A 21,427-nucleotide genomic window follows, 5' to 3' on the forward strand; every position below is an offset into this window, starting at 1 on the left:
CTTCACTTTCTGTATTATAGTTCTGGCATTTGAAAGCATATACTGGAAGATTGTAGTTGTTCTTGGAGAAAACTGATCCTATATCGCAATACGGGAAAGAAACAGAATCAGTAGGTGGTTTGATGGTCTTAGTATAAAAAAGACCTTCCCATTTTTGATGGAGTACAGTTTTTTTTTTTTTTTTAAAGTGATGAAGTTGGAAAAAACCTGCTACATCACCATCCCTTAATGTTTCTGAAGAAACTCTGCCTTCTGTTGCTAGATAATTGCAATACCTTCTCAGCTATAAGAGCAGATACTTTTTGCCATATTTGATCTTTAATATCACTCTTTAAATCTTAGTTAGACCTGCTCAGTTTGCTGACAAAAAGATATTTCCCCGTTCAGTCCCCTGGAGCCAATAAGAATGTATCTATGGTAGAACAAGGTGCATCTCTTCTCCTCGATGCACCATAATCGTCAAACTGAAAGCTGATACAAATCCCCCCAAAATCTTGCAGATAATAGTTGCTGTATGAAGCAGAAAAAAACGTAGTTTAATTGCAGATGTGAATTTGAGTTCTTATATTCATCAGACAGCAAAAGCTGCTTTTGACTTAAGGCTGAGAATACTTTTTGTGAAAGCCGCTGATGGCAAAATATATGGAATGCAAAAACTGTGTTTGTATGGTCAATTTTCTATCCAGATGAACCTTCTTATTTCTTCTTGTCAGTTTAACCATGACTCTGTATTTATTTCCTTGCTGCTTTTCCTTGTGCATTCCTCTGACTGTAAATTTTCTCATGAATTCCTGTTTTTACAGACATATTCTATCACTTGCTGTGCAAGAAATGGCACATTTTAATGATTTAATGCAGTAGTTAGCATCCAAAAGACAAGACTGCATTACACTTTCATTGTGATACTACATTTCTAATTCTTATTTTAATATTATGTTATTGTGTGACAACTGTAGGCCATTACTAAATTTTAAGGCCCCTCCTCATAGAAATATTGCTTCTCAAGACAGCATTTAAACAGTAAACCAGTCTTTGATTTAATGACATCCTTCATGGATTGTACCTTAAGCTATGTCCTTGCTTGCTGACTGGTGTTGTACTAAGGAGTAGGGAGCTTGCTGCAGATGTGATCGCAGATATTAAGTGAGGTCTTGCTCTCTCCTTGCGATAACTTATTTCTTTTTTTGTTTATGAGCAAATGACCTTGACACAGCCTGCATTCGCCAAGCGCTCAGGGCAGGCACCATAGCCTCTTACTGTGAAGCAGCAGTCATACCCTATCTGATTCCTTTATGACTACTCGTTTGAGTAGTGGTGATATCGTAGCAGATATGCGACTGGGAGCGTATCTTGCACACAGTCACAGTGCATTGCAATTTAGATATGTATATAAAGGTGGGCCACAATATCTTCAGCTGGTGCTCAGCTCCTGACAGGAGGCAGGACTGAGCGTAGACCAACTGGCTTTAGTACTAGGGTACCAGCTTCCCTGAAATTTTGCAGAAAAGGCTATTCCTGGGAGTTAAAAAAAGGATATTTTTAAAGGAGCCGAAGGTTATTTTCTGACAGCAGCAGCCTTGTGAATGGCACAGGTTGGGAATTTCTTGACAAAGCTCTTTATCAGAAGAGGGTATTCACAGAATTTGGCTTTGTCAGTCTGAGTTTAAAATCTTAAGCATATTTGTTTGATTCACAAGGATCTTCCTTTATCACAAACAAATGAAAGGAGAAAGCAGCGGGGGAAAGGTGCTGGTAGTACGCCTGTCTCCATTTACACAGTTGGTTATTTTTTGTTCCTCCAGTACAAATCCACTTAAACATTGGCCATAAACCTTGGCTGCATTTTAATACTGGCTGCATACTTGTGATCTTTCTCTACTGATGCTTAAAAAGGGCATTGGCTCTTCCTTTTATTTGATTTCTGTCTGCGGTTATAAAATTAATCTCTCTGCCTCATGCTGCAATGAGCTGTGTCAGTGGAACAGTGGAAGAGAGGTTTTTTTTTTTTTTTTTTTTTTTTTTTGCCTTAAAACTTCTTGCAAAGTTACAAGGAGTTTTATCACATTTTTTTTTTCTTTTGAGTTTTAACAAAGCCCTTCTCTTCTTTTCTGCATTTCTATTTTATCCATGTCATTTTGGTTCTTTTGTTTTATACTTCACATTTTTTCCACACTCTTTTTTCTTCCTTTCAAGCCAGGTTTATAGTCTCTGACAGGATTCTCTCTATGCTATCTGCCAAAACATCTGTTCCTTTTCTGAATAAAAAGCTTCCTTCTCCAGAAAGTGTCACACGGATCCACACCAACTATAAACCTTTCTTTCTCTCTGCGACTTTGCCAATGATGGACCAGCACCGGGAAGCTTTGTATTCTTGTCTGTCTTGTCTCATTTTTCATTATGCCCCATTCAAGTAGTTTATTGGAGAAAAAAAAAAAAGAAAGAAAAAGAAAAAAAAAAAAAAGGATGGTGCATTTTTTGAATTTCAATGTACATATTTCCTTTCAAAGTCTGCTGTTAATTATTTATAGTTTCTATTCTTAATCCTGTAATTATTCCTGAATTTCTGATCAAAGTGGGTATTGATTAGCTTGAAATTAATTCTAGTTTAACATATTCTATTGTCTGTCCTTTTTTTTTTTTTTGGTAAGATCACTTTTGCAGTAATATCCTCATCAAATATGCAGCATACAGCAGTTGGCCTTGATTAATCTTAGGTTGTTTTATTTGTTTGTTTATTTATTTATTTATTTTGATGATGCTACAATTTTGCAGTCAGAGTATCATTTAGAGCAGTTGGACTTCTAAGTTCAAGCACTTTGTGTAGCTTTCATTACTTAGCTTTTGTCGTCTGTCAGTAATAATGTTTAAAATAATTATTGCACATTAGACAGTCTGTACTGCAATCTTCAAGAAAATGTTCTTTATTTGAACAGGATATTATTCATATATTGTCTTCCCACAGCATTACAAATTTCTTTTCACTAAATATGTTTCATGTTGCATTTTACAAGTGGTCAATATTAACAATGGATCATTTAACTATTTTCCCCAAATACCAAACAGAATATTTATTTTTTTCCATGATGCAGAGAAAAGAAAAAAAAGGTTTTTATACATATTTAGCTGTGGCATAATTTTCTGATAATATGTTGTTGGAATCATTGTCTCTTGAATATATTTATAGGTAAGAAAGGGTTTGCTGGTTAATTGTTTACGTTTCTGCAAACATCTGAGATCTGGTATTGTAAATAATATGAGAGAGCAGTAAGGGAATTCCACTTTTTGAAAAATTCCCAAACTATAGATGTTTCATTAATTCAATTTCCTGTTTTTTTTTTAAAATTAATTTTCATGCGAAATGAATAGGATATTTTTAAACTAAAGTGTGCCAGAGGTTACCCCATTTTCTGTCTCAGCCACCTATGCATCTCAATTGTACAGTTTGTAGCAATTATTTAGGGGTTTCCAGTGTCAATCTGGTATAGGGATGGAGAAACATACAGTTCTGCTCCATTGTTGCCTTTCTCTGCTGGACACAACAGGAGTTTCTCCAGGTGGCAGAGATTTGATATATGCTGGTAAGCCCTGCAAAGAGAATTGCTAAGGAAATTGAATTCAGACCCTCACCATGGCTCAATTTCCCCTAGAACAGGTGGCCTGGCATGCTGGCCACCAGTTCCTGTTGACTGAGTCCGTCCAAACCCTCATTCCCCTCACGCAGAGGATTTGTTTGAGGAAACTGGCAAGCAGCCTTCCCAGAGGAGCGGTAGCAGCAGAAGCAGGGCTGGGAATAATAGCTCAGAAGTCCTGAGTCTTTTCACGGCTCTTGATGTATTTTGCTGGTTCTTGGAAGGGCCTAAGAGAGACAGACTGTAGCATGATTTGTTATAAAAAACACTGAAAATTCCCAGTCAAGGAAATTTTTCCCGCGCAGCACAAAACATGCTTTCTCAGGCAACTTATGATGAGCAGCTTTCTGTTGGAGGGCACAGGCTTGTCTCCTATTGAGATCTGAGGACAAGACTTGAGAGTTTTTTTCCTCTCTTGGCTTAAAATGCTCAAAATAACAAATTAAAAAATGTTTTTTTTGCTTACATAGGCCTTCCCCAGTATGACCAAGCAGCAGGGAACAGAGAGTGTTCCAGTCCTGAGAAACAGTAATTACCCAATTCAATATGTTGATATTCACTGGGCTCCTCAGTAGCCAGGTAGAGCAGATCAGAATTTCAGTCATGCCAGGATAATTCCAAAGTAACTCTACTAAAGTGCAGTCAATTGGTTCTATAGATTGTTTTTATTTATACACTGGCAAATTAGCTCTCTTTTTGTCCCTTAAAGTGTATTGTGAGCAGGCTACTGGGAAGTGCCAAACTGGGAAATACTTTTCAATACTTTCTCTCTGTGTGAAACACCTAGAGCCTGCTGAAATTCAAAGGGACACTCCAATTGGATTCATGAAATGTTGACTTGTATGTTTATACAGAAAATTCCTCAGTCCTGTGAATACATACACATACTACGGTTTCCATCTATCTTGGAAAATTTATATTTTCCAAAGGATAATAAGGAAGAAAGAAAGGAATATGCTTATATTGTGCAACAACTGCAGTGCAAATTATGCCAGATAATAAACGCCAAGCTAATAAGCTCTGCTAATAGGTGAATCTAATGAATTTTTGTGCAGCATCAAGATAACACAGACTGTCTGCTTTCAAGTACCTTGCTACTACTTTTAGCTGACGTTCTGATCAACCCTATCTCCCTGATGTGGTCTGTACATTTCATGTTGAAATGCTGATGTGCTTTAAATATGTAACATAAATGTAAATGTGAACATAACCCATATAGAGAAGTCTTCAACAGAAAAGATTATAGCAGAAGAGCGATTCTGGGCTCATTTACATACAGTCTTGTACAGAAACAGTTGACGTATATATGTAAGGGATGTGAAGCTATGTAGTAAACTGTCGTGGTATCAGGCATGGGCATTTCCAAGGAAATTAATGTCAGTTTAAGGCCATTCTAATCTGGCAGAAAACATGTAGGGAAAGCTTTTTTTTTTTTTTTTTCCCTGGTTTTTACCTTTATAATAAGAACTGTATGCCTTGCTATTAAAATACGTGTTGTTTGGGTGCTGCGTGCATGACATGGCTTGTAGCCTCTATGTTTCTCCTCTCTCAATTAGTAAATGCAAGTGTAAAATATAATTGGATATAAATTTGAAAACAACCAAAGCAGAATAGATCTGGAGATAATGAACATAGAATTATGTAATCAGATTCAGAGGAAGCTCAAATAAATAATCTTCATGCTGCAGCTGGAAATGTGAGGAGGGGAAAGCATTTTGTTCATCTCTTTCCTATATGATCATTTTTTACAATGAAATCCAAAACAACGTGAGTCTCAGGAATTATATTACCATCTAGGGGTAGATCTTCGTGCAAGCCAAAACTAACAGATTTCTACCTGCCCCGTTAAGAATTATAATTACCAGGAGCTAGGGATTTTTTAGGAACAAACTGGCAATGTAGTAGTGTGAGTCTGTTAAGATCTTCTTGGCTGGAGCTACTTTTTAATTCACGTAGGAAACCTCATCTAGAGGTCAGCCCAGTGGCCAGATTTTCCAAAGTTTCTAGTTAGATACTTCAGCTGGAAAATAGAGCCTATGCTGTAATTAACACTGGCAAGTATGAACATATTCTTGATGATCTTGTGGATCAAAACCAACACTGAACTTGAGAGAGGCAAGATGCATGCCTCAGGGACTCTTGTAGTGTGCTTCAGAGTCCCTCTGTAGAGACTAGCAATTAAGTCACTAGCTCAAATCCAGCAAAGGTCAAGAGTGATTAACACTGTTTTGTTCTATTGGTTATCGGGAAACAGATATAAAATGAAACGATGATCAAAATCCAATTCCTGGTAGATATTTTACATTATAAACACCAAACTCCTAATGATCCCTTGCTGACAATCTGATTAGAATGGGCAGTAATTGAACAGGCACAGAGAATGCCATGTAGCCCTTTACTGCCATTCCCCATAATATATAGTGCTGTCATTTTAGGTCTGAAGGACATGGTGGAAAATTGCTGTCCCTCTGCCTGAGCTTTTTATGTTCTGTTGGTGTATTTGGAAATGTTCCATCCTGAATGATATGAAATCGTCTCTTGGACCAGAAATATAGTTTAAGATTATTTTGAGTGATCTGACTTTAAAAGAACCTGCAACTTTAAAACTGACACTTACGATAATTTTAAGTATGTGATATCAGAGTATTAAATGGATTACTCTGTCATTGATCTGCTGAAAAATTAATTAAGCTACTAAATTCTGATGATGCTGGTTTAAGGATTTGATTCAGCCTTAATGAAAGTACCTGATCATACATGAAAATATATAGGTAATTATAGAGGAAGTATCCCATAGTTATATCACATGCATATGTATTTGTGTGTGTGTTTGCCATCATCATATAGAGAAATGGGGAAAAAAATAATATGAGTTTCTCATATTATCCTGCAACTGCTGAGAGACGGAATGTCATTCTTGTAGGCATGATGCTCTTGTGGATCAAATCTTATGCATATCCGTGTTCAGTGGAAAAACAATTCTGAAACTACCAGAAAATCCATTATTTTTGATTAATTTGTGATATTGCTATGTTATGCCATTGAAAATGTTACATATTTGACCATCAAAAACCACCAGATGAATTTACAGATGATTTGCAATTGGTGCACAAAATGTTTACAGGGTCTTGTAACAAGTACCAGTCAGCTTATGATCTACCCAGAGTTGCTGTTGATGGGGATGGAGAAGTTCATATCCCCGAAGTTCGATTATATACAGATATGATGGCTCTCTCTGTGGTTCTTACCAGTTATGGTAATCAATGGATTACCAGTTATGATAATCAATCTTTTTTTGAGATATCCTGGATATGTCATTACTAAAACCAGTAGTAAAATCTAGCTCTGCAAGTGAGTTGGAACATCACTGATATTTCTTCTTTTATCTTTGTCTTTACTATGTCTGTTTAAATGAGAAAGCTTCCAATGGCAGTGAGTAGGTATTTTCATAGTTTCTAGTATGCCCTAACCCTGACCACAGGGTGGTCCCTGGGCACTGCAGTAATAGTAATGATATATAATACTAACTGTGGGCTTTGAAAGAATGTCTCTTCAGCTAACACATTTCAAAGAAGTGCATGCAAAAGTGTCATTTACTCCCTGAAAAATTGAATTGCTAAGCATTTATATTTAAATTAAATGCTTTTATGAGTTCATTGACTGTTATTTACTAAGTATATTATAGTGGAGGCATGTTACCTCTTGCCTTAAAATGAGGGTTTTATTGCTTTTTCATAGTTATCTTTTGTATCACCATTTGGCAGGTAACAAATGAAATTTACTTGCTAAGGCTAAATTGTTTTGTGCTGCTGCTCATCCGCACAGATAGAGAGGATGAGACAATAGAGGAAAGTTATTTGCTTTTTAGGGGCAGACGCAGGAAAATATTAATATACTGTGATCTTGCCCTGTCTTTGAAGAAATGTGTGTTCTCTGAAAGGCAATGAACTCTATTTCTGAGTCACTGCAAAGAAATCCTGTTCATCCTAGAGGTTGTATCAATGGAAGTGCAGATACAATTGACCCAAATAATTCAGTGTGGCCAAGGTGGGGATGCTCAGAATGATCTGAGGTCAAAGCAGAATGAATTCCAACTATTATTCAAAACTCAGAGATTAAAGCTCTCAGGAATTTGATATTAAGAAAATCCTATTTTCCATTTTTAGTACCAGTGCATTTACTGATTCGTGCAGATTTGGACCAAAAAATAGTTCATTTTTTCCATAAAAGACCTTTTTTTCCCCTTAAGAAACATGCTTTTGTTCAACACTAAAACCTAAACGTACAAGGGTTATAGTCTAATTTTTGGACTAAAATACTTTCTTTAAATCTCAAAGAGGTTCTGAACCACACATATGTTACAGGTTTCCTTTTTTATGTAAAGCATTTTGTCCATTTTTATAGACTAGCTGAATTTTTTATACACCTTCAAAGTCCTTGTGATACAAGGTCAGAATAATAAATTTTATTTTTTTTATTCTTTATGTAGAAAAAGGTAATATAATGCCATCACTGCTTTATTACTCTGCAGTCACTCTGTTACTGTGCAACTTAAAATATTTCAGCCATCAGCATTTGGAGAAAGTTGGTTAAGGACACTCTAATAGTTTGCCTTTAAAGACTGCATTTCCTTCAACCACCCTGCCTTGAAATGCTGTTCCACATGAAGATGGCAGAGAGAGTTATTAATGAAGCAGCTAAGGTGAGCTGAGGAGAAGCGAAGCAGAGAAGCTAAGCAGAACCTTCGCACTAGTATGGCCAGTGGTCAAGGGCTTCTGTACTTCTATTTAAAATTTCAGTTTATATTTCTTGTTAATCAGAATTTTTCAGACTTCTCTGAAAATTGTGAAAAAGTCTCTGAAGGTTTTATGAAACTAGTATTGGTGTTTTGGTTAAAAAGGGAAAATTCTCTCTGTAATTTGAAGTGTTTGGCAATAGTTAACAAACATAAAATAAGATATCAGTCCAGCAGACCCTGAACCAGCCGTATTCAGCATTATTCAGTACATCATAATAAGACTTTTAAAACCATGTATCAGAACTACTCTGTGCTACAGGGGAGGATTCGTTGTCCGTCCTCCACAGATTCAAAGCTCTGTTTATTACTTTAAAAATTGGGGTGCTGAAGCAGTGTTCACAGATTTTCTTCCTTGGTTTTTCCCTTCACTGCGAAAAACTTAACAATGAATAACCTGCTTCAACTTATGTGTCAAAACTCAAAGGACTCTTCTTTCATCTTCTTTTAAATTAATGACCTTATTAATAGTACTAGCAATTGGACCATGGCTCTCATGAGCCAGTCATTTACATATGGAATTTGATTAATTCTGATGGGTATTAATTTTTGCACTTAATTAGGTATGATGCTAACATAGCAAGAAAATACTCCTTTCCCTAAGACAACTATCAGCCAATCACAGTGCTGCTTATTAATTGGGTAATCCTGGACATGTTTTGTTTGGTTGTGCTAGGTTCCCTCACAATGTCTCGATCAACTCAGAAAGACCTAAAATAGAATGCGTTCAAATTCAGGGATAATCACTGCAAAGAATTACTTGAAAGAAATTTTGATAATTTGCAAGAGGTGCAGAAATAGATATAAGGCATCCTTTTATTAAGCTCTGTTGCCTCCTTATTCTGGTGTAATAGAAACCATATGATACCTGTGGTCTGAGTCACAGAGAGCTTAGAAAAAATGGGGCACTATTTTCTCTGAGCCAACTGGGTTTCAGCAGAGAAAATCAGTGTGGATGATGGAGTCCTGTTCAAAATTTGGATCCTGAGTAAATTTTACTAGGATCTTGCCAGATCATAGGATGTCGACTGTTTTTCATGGGGTAATTCATACTTCTTTGAATTCTCTGTGCTTGGGGAGTGCTGCAACATGCTTGTGTAGGTACAGCCAGAAAAGCAGTTGCAGCACTTGGATGGCCTAGCAGAGCTGGTACCCATGCATAGATTCTTGCTAAGCATACCTCAGTTAGGTATGCTCATTAGGAGACCTTGGCAAAATCACCAGATGAATCTCAGTAAGAATTGATTGAGTATCCTTGCAATAGAATAAATGCTTAAACTTTCCCTTTTCCCTTCCTTACCAGAACAACATTAAAGAAGCACACCCCTTTTTTCGTAGATGGATTTTCATAGATTTTGTGCACTGACAGAATGACTGAACAATAATCAATGACTATTAAAAGACTCAGTTAGGAAGGGAATACTTCTGGTTGAAATTCAAGAGGAAAAGCTTCTTGTGTTGGTGATTGCAAAAGACCTCAGAGAAGTCAGTGCACATATCTGGCAAAGATACAAGGTGAAGGTGGAAGCAAACTGACTGCAGGAAAGGGCCAAAGGCTTAATGGACGTTGAAATGACTTCCTCTCAGCTTTAAAATGCTTCTTTTAAAGTAGACAACTGTTTGTAAAAAGGGTAAAAACTCATACAAAAAGTATTTTTTAGGAAAAGAAACTTATATGTAAGGGAATTTCATATCCTTATGCAAGTGATATTTTTGTGTTTCATGAACATCTCATACAGATGCACAATTTCTTTGTATGTAAAGGTAATGTCTGTCAGTAGGAATTAAATCTCCTCAAATGATATCTTGAATTTTCTAGAGTGCACTCACGAATAACCATCTTGGAAATGGTTATATCAATATTCTATAGTACGTATTTTTGAAAAATATGGTGCCAGACCCAGCAGTCATAAAGTATTGAGGTAATATTAATATAAGAGAATTTTAATTTTGTTAAAGATTTATATTAACAGTGAATGCCTGGAAAGAGGATGTGTAAATTAGTAATATTCATAGAGCTTGTTAATAGTGCACAGTGGCTTTGCCCACTCTAGAGTACTGAGATAGCCTCCATTTAACCAGTGCAGAATACATTACAGTCTTTTGCGGAAAATATGTCTGGCCTTATGAAAAGGGATATTTTCTTCAGGGTGTGTTATATGTAAGCAAACTACAGTGCAAACTTTGATTAAAATGTTGCTCTGTGGCCTTTCATATAAAATCTAATTTTATTTAATATTACTTTCTACATGTATGCAGAAAATGGCAAGCCAATATTAATAAAAGAAGGCTTATAGGAATGTGGAATGAGAGAAATAGTTCCTTGACAAAATTTATTTACCTAGTTAGACTTTCATTTCAAAGTTAGCAGCAATCTGTGATACTGGTATAATACAGGGGTCTTAAAACTCTGTTAGACTTTTTTAACCCACTTTAATTTATTCCATGGAAGTTTAATCCCCTGCTGAACAGAGCTGGGCTGAATTTTCAAAAGTCATAATCCACTGAAGTAAAAAATCTTTAATGACAACATAGGCAGTAGGCTTCAAGAGTTTAGTTTAAATTCTTTCTAAAAATGTAAAACATAGGGCAAGAGTTAATAGGATATTTCATGCAGTTACATTTCAATCCTTTCCAAATCTTTATAAATTCACTTGCATCACTGCCATTAGAAATATTTGGGCTGAATTCCTCCACTTCTAAGGCAAAAAGCAGAAAGCGGTAAAATTGTAACATGACAATTTTCACAGTATATTGTAACTCACTTGGTCCTTCAGTTCACAGATTATTATAAGCAACAGCGTAATGTTTTCTAATTTGAAAGAGAAATTACATGTTTTACGTGCCAAACACTGTCTATTCTGCTCTAATTTCGTTATGTGGCAAGAAAATGGAAACAAACTACATAATACCACACTATGCTTCTCCTGCCGCTGCTCTGGGAATTTGGCAATTGACTTTAGTTAGTTGTGGGTCAGGATTTGGCACATAAATTGAGCAGATAGAGTTCATACATTTTCACTGTGTTCCAAAAACACAGTTACAAAAGTGTGCTTTTGCTCAGTGAATTTTCAGTATATCATTACAAATATATACTACTCTTCTAGCCCTAGGTGTACTGTAAGGGCCTAAGGGTGTGAATGGTTAATCCAACAGTATCCCCCTACTAAGACCTTTGGAGCTGCCTATTGCAGAAAGAACCTAAAACTCAGAAACCACCTTTTTGTTTTGTTTTATTTTGTTTTACACCTGGAAACTCTCTGGGTGCTAACTATTCTGAGCTTCAGACTTTTATAAGTCTTCTTGACCTGTGCAACCAGACATCAAATTTGAGCCCCACTAGTAAAATGCTGTTGCTGTAAGAGGTATTGTTGTATCCTGATGGGCAAGGTCTTAGGAGATATCAGAGAAAGCTAGTAAGCTGTTTGTTCAAAATAAACAAGAGGAGACAGTTCCTCAGATGATTTGAAGTTAAATGATGGAATATCTGGTCAAAGAGTATCCAAAGTGCTTTGGATACCAGAAATTTCAGAGACAGACAGACAAGTTCATATATGTAATATTTTTGAAGATTAATAAATACATAGAAACTACTCCAATTTGAGAAATCCATGATCTGCAAAAGGTATGAGAATGGGAACTATTTTCTGGAGGAAGTTCTCTATATTTTTTCCGTGCTTTTGTATTTTTTGCAAAAAAGAAAAGAAAACCAAAAAAGCTATTATCGGAAATATGTTGTACAGACTAGATGAATTTTTGTTTTGATTGGGAATGTTCTTAAGTTTCAAAAATAATTTGAAAATGGCAACAACCTCTTTGTTAAGCTTCTGAAGAAAAACAATATGATCTCCTTGAAAGAGGGTAAGTGAAGTCAATCTCCACACCTATGATCCAGAAAGAGATGATCACGTTTCTTCTATCTGGCTTTTCATGACTTATTTCTGTGGATTGGTGGATTTGGTTTTTGATCCCATGACTAGTCTTCCACAGGCACACAGAGGAGCCTGAACTTGTTGAAAGGTAACACAACATTGACCTGTGTGTGCTCATAAAAGTGCTCATAAATGTATAAGTAATAGTGAACTTGCATATGCCTAGGGAATTTCATAATGGATTAGAAAGTGTGAACATTGTACTCCAGCTAGCCTGCAGTTCTTTTATTGTCTCCACACCACCCTGACAAAATCATAGGTGAGTAGGCATCACAGGTCTGATTTTTTTACATATTTTTTACAGATCTATCGACAGCCAATAGAGAACAATGAGGTAGTTCATTCTGTTTCTCTCTCTTTGTTGATTCTGGCGTAAGCCAAGATGAATAGTTTAAACCTAGCACCTACTTTTCAAACAAGGTGATCAGTGAAGTGATTCTTACCCTGGACAAGCCTGGCACAGAATACATTCTGACTATTTTCTAAAATATGGAGGCAAGCTGCCGCTTTCTTTCACCAGTCTGTTACGCACTAGTCATATGGCTTGTACCATTGCCCCAGTTTGGCCAAGAGAAATGAAACATTAAAACTAAATTTGATATGTCATTTTAAAGTGTTCTCATGGAAAGCCAAGCATTCAATGTGCTGCATCAGCTTTACATCTACTGAAAGTTATTAGATCTATTAGTTTTCAGGAGGCCACTTATATTTTGTAGAAGAGCACTCTGAACAATGTTACTTGTTTCAGTTCTTTGGCTGTTGCAGAGCAGCCTACTGCAGTATCTTAATATTTGATGATCAGCTGTTGGTAAGAATTATAATGTCCCTAAACAAAAGAGTATCTCTATTAGTCTTAGAAGCAGGCTTCTTTTTGTAGCTAGAAATCACTGGTTTTCCCACAATGATTTTTGAAAAAAAAAAAAATTAAAGTGCATGTAACACCAGCAAAAAGATAAGAAGTAGCATGGGGACCATGGTTAGCATGGGGCACTGTCTTTTACATTTTCCTTTTCAAATGAAGGCAGCAGGACCCAGGTTCAAAACAGACAGAAAGAGAGACAAATGCATGGAAAAGCAATCTACAAAGAATTGCTGAAGCAAAACACATACAGAGAAATCATATAGAGCTCAAAAAACTAAAAATATTTGGTGGGTAGAAAATTTTAGGGGAATATTATATGTTTTACCTCTTCTAGTTCTACAGGCATCTCATATAGCTGATATTGAAGAGAGGTTATTTTTCTAAATGAGGCTTTGAGCTGATTCTTCATAGCCATGTTTGTGTTCTCATTTGACACAGAAGATCAAGATTTGTTAATATACTTGTCATATTCATTAGATTTTTAATATTTTGATTTATTTCACCAATCTACATACTTATTTTCTTCTTGTGACATTGCAAAAAGGCTTATAAGTAAATAATAATCATATCATCATCAAATTTCAACCTCAGTTTATTTGTTTACTATCAATTTCTGGTAGAATATTGGCATTGGCTTGTCTGGAAAATATTCACTAAATAAAATCTATCCTTAACATCAGTAACTTCCTAGATGGCTTAGACAGTTATTGAAAGTTTATTAGAATCATTAACTAGGTCCAGATTTTCCTCCAGCCAATATCTAAACAGGATTAATTGCATGTAAACTGGGTCCAACTAAAATTTTCTTACTGCTGCCCTGACTTGAAAATAAGCCAATTTCAGTTATATATTTCAGTACTTGACTACTAATGAACTGAGGTATCTGACCAAGAAAAGAAAATTCTGCATTCCTGTATACGGTGAAAATGCATATGCAAAAACAGTTCTGCCAAATTCTCAAATTCTTACCATGATGTGCCACCAAAAAAAAAAAAAAAAAAAAAAAAGTTTTTCATTAGTTATTTACCTGAAGAGAGATTTACTGCCTTGAGCATTAGATTGTTTGCTTACATTTCCATCTGCCCTGAAGTAGTCAAACATTTAGAGGAATAAATACATAATTTCAAAACCAATGCAGTAATTATGTATAATGATCTATCATACAGCTAGAATAAAAGGAAAAGAATAAGAAATACAGAGGCATTGTGTACTTCTCTGATTAATTTTTTTCAATTTAAATTGATCAACCTCGACTTAATGTCACTCTATCTGTCACTGATTTTACACTGGGAAGAGAAGAGGACCTAAAGAAGGTCTTGAGGCCTTGGTGGCTTCCTGGGAGCCCCATGCATCTTCGTTTTTTTCTACTTCAAATGTTCAGGTTTGAACTAAAGAATTCAGATTTGAATATCTTTTGGTAGAACCTTGAGGTTTTTTGAAATAAATAACTTGCCTACCCACTAGAAAGTCCTAAAAGAAATATTCATTAAAAAATATACAATCATGTTCAACATCATTGTATAGATGCCTTTACTCTCAAAAGGGAAGATATACAATGGTTGGAGTATTGTATTTGAATGGAGTGAAAACTGAACTACAGATTAATTCCTGTGTCTCTCTTAATAAAGCTTTGGGATACTATGTTCAGCTAAACTACTGTTTCCACTCCTCTCAAGAAGTGGAACAGCAATTTGTCATTATTCACAGGGAAAGAATTACCAGGCAGTCAGCTCCCTATACTTTATATCAATAGGCTTTTACTGGGTAGAGGAAATTCATATTTTCCATTAAAAATACAAGATGGGAACCAAAGGTCAGGCCATTATGCTTACTGAGTGCTTTTCTAGTGACATTTGTGGGTTTGGATAGCATCTTTAAATCTTTTATACTCCTTATTTTTGTTCTCTGTAGACACAGCTGACCATTCAAAAGTACTTCTAACTATTCTGTTGTTGAGAAAATCCCCTCTCCTCAGCCCTTTTACAACACTGTTACACAACACTGTGGTGGGCACAACTCTTCAACATTTCACACTTTATCGTTGTTCAATCTACCAAAGATGGTTGGAACGCTACCATGGTAGGCACTGTCACAGTAAAAGACGAATCTGAATCTGGAATGCTTCACCTAAAAGAAACTGAACTAATACTACTTATTTTTGAACCATGAAATAGATGTAAATCTTGGTGCTTGACATCTCTGTAAATTTATATCATCTAGATATGTGGAGACCCCAATCTCGTGTAAATTTGAATGGTCCCACAGAGTTGTGCTGTTATGGAAAATGAGGTAAATAGCCCAGTGCTGTAAATCTCAGACTGGAACTGGCACTTGGCCAGAGGAAGGGAAGGTGATTTTGGCTATGGTGAATTAATCAGAATGGTTAGTATGCATGCTTCTGAATTATATTCCTATATGCTCAAAGAAGAGGGGAAAAAAATACTGTAGAATTTGAGTAGACCAGTGTCTTAGTTGTTCATTAAGCTTTTTAAATTGCCCCTTTTTCATGCTAAATCCATCTATGTTTCAGTAAGTTAATTTTATGTTTCAGTAAGTTAATTTTCCTACTATCAAATACAGAATCTCATGGATTTGCGTGATCTTTTCTGTGTTATTACAGCCTTGTAGAGGAAATGAAGACAGGTGGATTATGAAATCTGTGGATTATTTCATGTGAAAATAACTACTGCTTTTTGTAGCAATTATATTATACAACAATGCTCTGTATTATTGGGTGGGAAAAGTCTCTGAGGATACACATAGCTATTTTCTACAGTATATAGTATGCTAACAGTATGTGAAAAAGCAATTGGCTGGAAAATGTAGTGAAGAATGAATTCTAGAGCTTTTTTATTAACCCTTGCGGGCCGTTTTTTTTTAGTCATTACAAAGACATTTTACCAGGAATTGGAAATTCAGGCCTTTAATCAAGAATGCAGCCAGTTATCCACACTGAAAATCACAAACAGAGGTCTCAGGGCTAACTGCGTGACCAGAAGCCTTTCAGGTATTGCAAAATGAACGACAGTAACAATCAAATTGCATTTGTTAGGACAGATGTGCAACAATATAGCATGCATGGAATATGAATATTCCATTTGCATGAGATACACTGCTGTTAAAAACAAACACACTGGATCAGTCAGCAAGTATTTCAGAAAATACCTATAGAAAATAACTAGTTTAATGCAGCTAAAAGCTAAAAATAGAGAGACCTTCTCTTTAAATGGCATTTATACTGTTATATCTTGTTACATGGGAATTTGTCATGTAATGTTATGAAATGGAAATCATTGGATGCAGAAAGGAAAGCAAAGGAAAATGTAGCTGTGAGCAAAGCAAAACAGAGTGGTAGGCAAATTGTTGCTTGCTACCTACAGATTGCAGGTATAGTAACTCTACTAGTTAACTGCTTAGATTCATAGCAGGCTGCCAAATTCATGCTAGACAGACACAGTTTTCCTTTTAGCTACATTTCCCTTCATATTTTATGCTTCTTCCCCATATGCTACTGCAAAATTATATTCTGAGTCTTTTTCTCTCCCTGTGACATCTTCATTGCTGCTTCATTAACTAGTGCACCACCAGTGCGTTTCATTGCAGATTCTCTCCTGGCTCACTGTGTTGATGCTAAGATGCAGCTACAAACTGGCTATCAAAATCCTAGGCTGTGATTACCTTTCCTTCTGTTCAAAAGAGGTGAAAGTTATCCCTTTGGCAAAATCCTAAATAAAACTCATATTTTATCTATTACCTTTACTGGCCCACCAACCTGAAATGTTCTGGAGAGATACTGCATGGGCAGTGACAGATTTATTTGCTTGTTTGCTTACTGTAAAAGGCTGAGGGCATGCCTCCTATCTGATCAGTATGTTAAAACAATGTAGACTGGTTTTATGTATATGCTTTCAACTGACCTTGAGAGAGCACTGGAGCTAATGAACGCATGCTTCAATTCCATGACTGTTAGGAAATGAAAAGGCCATGCTGTGATAGATATCCACTGTGGCATATATCTCAAGTTGTACCAGTAGGGAGAGGCCACAGTTTAAACACTATCTGGTTTCCAGTGAGTTTCCTGGGTTGGAAATACACACGATTCATTTTTAAGTGGAGAGAAACATAAAATCGGAACTATGGTGGGGACAAGTAATTCAGCTTCAGACCACAGAGGCATAAAATATGCATATTCAGAATGAGCTATGTTGCTATGAAAAGAGAAACGAGAGACTTGATGTTGTCTTTAGTGTTCAACTGTTAAAAAAATTGGCATCTGTCTGATGTGATTTTTTTATGGGGAATGGGACTAAGGGTGTTGTGGATCCACCCTCTGCCCCCTGTCAATTTCAGGGTCCCCTGCTGTGCTGTCAGAACTGTATCAGTGCTGCATGTTACACAGCTGTGAGGCTGCATCTGTTTTCTGTTTTCCACTCAATTAAGGCAAAGAGAAAAAACAAATATGACAAATTGCTCTGAACTGAAGTTCTGTGGAAAACTATCTCTGAACTTTATGGTTTGGTAGGAACTTGGTTCAAGGTTTCTTTGTGTTTCTTTCAATTTGAAGAGTTTTATGGTTACCTTTTAGTTTGGTGGCCCTATTTTTCTTGAAAATACACACGTGGTTGTCTGCCTTGCACAGATCACTTTGTTTTGAAGAGGAAGGTGTGAAGAAATAAGTGAGGAAGGAGAAATGGATGTTGTACTGAATACAGACAAAGCAAATCCATGGCCATTGTGTTAAGGGAACATAAGAGATTGAGACCCCTCTTGCAGATGTGACCAAAAGCCCCAATCAAGAACACAGGACAACGTGTACTTAACAAGGGAGTGAGGCATACACCTATACTGATAATACTAGATTTATAATGACATGGACTCTGAGCATCGTCAGGCTGGCACTGTCAAGTAGGCACGTTGGCAATGAAATCTGGGGGCAGCAAAAGTAAATGGATGTGACTCCCATGTCGGAAAACACAGTTACAGTGCAGACAAAGTATTCAAGCACACATATGTCAGTTTGAGATGAGAAACAGCCAGTGAAAGAGGCATACAGAGTGGAGGAGGGGAGGGGAACTGAAAATTGTTTTTGCAGTACTTATATACTCATGACTTGAAGACTTCTTATAGGCATCATGACAGAAGTTGATTTTAGGCTGAAAAATAAAATGAATGTTGTGGATTAATTCTGGAGGCTGGTGTGAAAGACTAGCAGAGGAGAACTTGATAATGACTACTGGGAAAAAGAGGCAAATAGACTTTTTGGTTTTGTTTTACTTAAGTATAGAGAATATAATTAAATTTCTCCTTTTTCTCCTTTTTTTTTTCTTGCTAATTTTGAATTCTGATTATTTTGGTTCAGGTGAGAATGATGAATTTTATTTTACATATCTCAATATTTCCTTCCTTTCTTCTTTCCTTCTTTTTCCTTCAGGTTACCTGTGCAAATTTAACGAATGGTGGAAAAACAGAACTTCTAAAATCAGGAAGCTCCAAATCCACACTAAAGCACATATGGACAGAAAGTAGCAAAGACTTGTCCATCAGCCGACTGCTGTCACAGACTTTTCGTGGAAAGGAGAATGATACAGATTTGGACCTGCGATATGATGCCCCAGAAACTTATTCTGAACAAGACCTCTGGGACTGGCTGAGGAACTCCACAGACCTGCAAGAGCCTCGGCCCAGAGCAAAGAGACGGCCCATTGTCAAGACTGGGAAATTTAAGAAAATGTTTGGCTGGGGCGATTTTCATTCCAATATCAAGACTGTGAAGCTAAATCTGTTGATAACGGGGAAAATTGTTGACCATGGCAATGGAACGTTTAGTGTTTACTTCAGGCATAATTCCACTGGTCAAGGAAATGTGTCCGTGAGCTTAGTGCCCCCTACAAAAATAGTGGAATTTGACTTGGCACAACAGACAGTGATTGATGCCAAAGATTCCAAGTCCTTTAACTGTCGGATCGAGTACGAAAAGGTTGACAAGGCGACCAAGAACACACTCTGCAACTATGACCCTTCAAAAACCTGTTATCAGGAGCAGACCCAGAGCCACGTGTCGTGGCTCTGCTCCAAGCCCTTTAAAGTAATCTGTATTTACATTTCCTTTTATAGTACAGATTATAAACTAGTACAGAAAGTGTGTCCTGATTACAACTACCACAGCGACACACCGTACTTCCCATCAGGGTGAGGAGGAGGCATCTGTGTCTGAGACTGAAGCCTGGGGAATCAAAGAGGCCGTGAGACAGGGCTGTTACCTCGAGGAGGAAGGCCACATCTATTGCCTGGAATGTGTCTACCCGCTGATGATGATGTCAAATGGCTGCAAATACGTTAGTGGATACCAATCCAATGTAATTTTTGCCCAGTCAGCTCCATGTATCAATCTAGTTGTATTTCACTATGGATTTGAAATAAAACCACACATATACACACATAGACACGCGCACTCTTTTCAGCTCACCTCTCTTGAGATTCCTGCTAAGAGAGCTTTCATTGTCTGATACATAAGGTTTCAGGATAACCTACCATCAAGCAAAATGGGTTAACTAGACAGAGAATGGTTTCTAACTCAGACTGCTATGGAAATCTTTTTGCAAGCCTTGAGTACATGCCAATCAATAATCCCCACTCATACATTCCACTGCTTGGAGTAGCTGTACTGGTAAATAATAATGTAGGAGTAAATGCTTGTTAAAATGGGAAAAAAATGTGTGTTTAGAATTCAGTATTCCTTATTGTATGATCACAACCAAGCGTTAGTGACTCTTTCTCCAGCATACAGTAGGCACATTCAAGGTGGCGTTACGTGGCTCTTCTTCCGCGGAGCGAGCCTGTTGCTAGTAAAGATGGGCAAACATTTGGAATTTACATGTGGGCAGACATTCTGGTTTCATATTTCTCTGACTCTTAAGCTCTAATTCTTTACACCTGGTTGAGTTTAGGCCAGCTAAGCTACTTAAAAAATCTCCAACTGAACACTAAGAGGGGAAAATGCCTGACAGAGAACATGTAAGTTATAAGTGGCTGTCTTATCTTTATTACAAATATTGTAACAAATTCAATATCCTAGTCTTCATTTGTATGAATGGTTTGTATTGTACATAATTTAACCAGTGTTATTTGAGCTGCTTATTAATATTAACTTGTAATTGTCTCTCTGCTTGTTATTGGTTAAAAACAATCAAGAAAATGAGGAATCCATTTTATCAATGTAGCTGTAAACTCCATTAAAAGACAGAACTATGTACAAAGCATTTATTCAGCTAAAATATTGTTGACAGCTATACATATACAACATTACAGTCTGTCTGTATTTAGATATTTTATTTCCAGACAAAAAAAAATGAACTGTACATAAAAATAAAAAATCTTAAAGTTGAGTTTCAATATGTACTGTGTAGATAGTAGTTTAAATGATTCTGACAAAGCGATAACTCTCAAAGTCTGATGTAGTTTTCAATATTGTCTCTTTGCATATGAACACATATATTTATATATATGTGTGTGCATGTTTGAGAGTGTATATGTATGTGTGTGTGTAAGTGTGCGTGTATATACATATAGACATAAATGTACATATATAAAACTATCTCAGGCCTTATTCCTTGCAAGCAGATCTCATTATGACGCAGGGTCTTGACGATTTGAGTGGAATCCCTATATCAAAGAAGAAATTGCAGGAGCAGGGTTTCTTTTAAAATGATTCATTATCATTCAGAAGTGGGGAAATGTGGTGCCACTCTCTGTGTAAACAGGTCTGCCTTTGCCTTAATTCTAGCCTCCTCTGAGGCAATGATCTCTTTTTATGGAATGAAGAGATCCTTTTTATGGAATAAAGGAGCTTTCTTTCTCTAAACAAAAAGCTGATAGCTTTCATATATATATTTTTTGTATATAGTGGCATGCTTTACCTACAGTAGCAAGATAACCAGCAACCATAACATGCCCATGCCTAAATAAAGGTTGCCCAAAGAAGAACTCAGCATTTCATCTCATATCTTTCAGAATTAGCATTCTTTTCCTCTCCCATGCCTACCCCCAAGTTTTGTGCTCTTCTGTCAAAACTGTGAATGCAGATATGGGTCATCTTCCCTATATACACAACTTCAAGAACAGCTTCTCCAAAGGCCCACCAAATACTCCATTGAAGTTTCAAGAACGGAGAACTTTGAAAGAGCTTCCAGTTGTGGACATCTATTGTTGA

At 36.5% G+C, this 21,427-nt stretch overlaps 1 protein-coding gene across 1 annotated transcript; it reads left to right on the forward strand.

Moving 5' to 3' along the window:
- The first annotated feature begins 8,298 nt into the window (after window positions 1–8,298).
- Window positions 8,299–20,666, forward strand: NXPH1 (neurexophilin 1). Its single transcript, XM_010223078.2, has 2 exons — window positions 8,299–8,331; window positions 18,650–20,666. The coding sequence occupies exons 1-2, from the start codon at window positions 8,299–8,301 to the stop codon at window positions 19,409–19,411; spliced, it is 795 nt and encodes a 264-aa protein (XP_010221380.2). The 3' UTR covers window positions 19,412–20,666.
- Window positions 20,667–21,427: the final 761 nt, after the last annotated feature.

Source organism: Tinamus guttatus, unplaced genomic scaffold (genome assembly GCF_059628265.1).
Source record: "Tinamus guttatus ecotype Peru unplaced genomic scaffold, ASM5962826v1 Tinamus_guttatus_pri_ptg000503l, whole genome shotgun sequence".
Lineage (NCBI taxonomy): Eukaryota > Metazoa > Chordata > Aves > Tinamiformes > Tinamidae > Tinamus > Tinamus guttatus.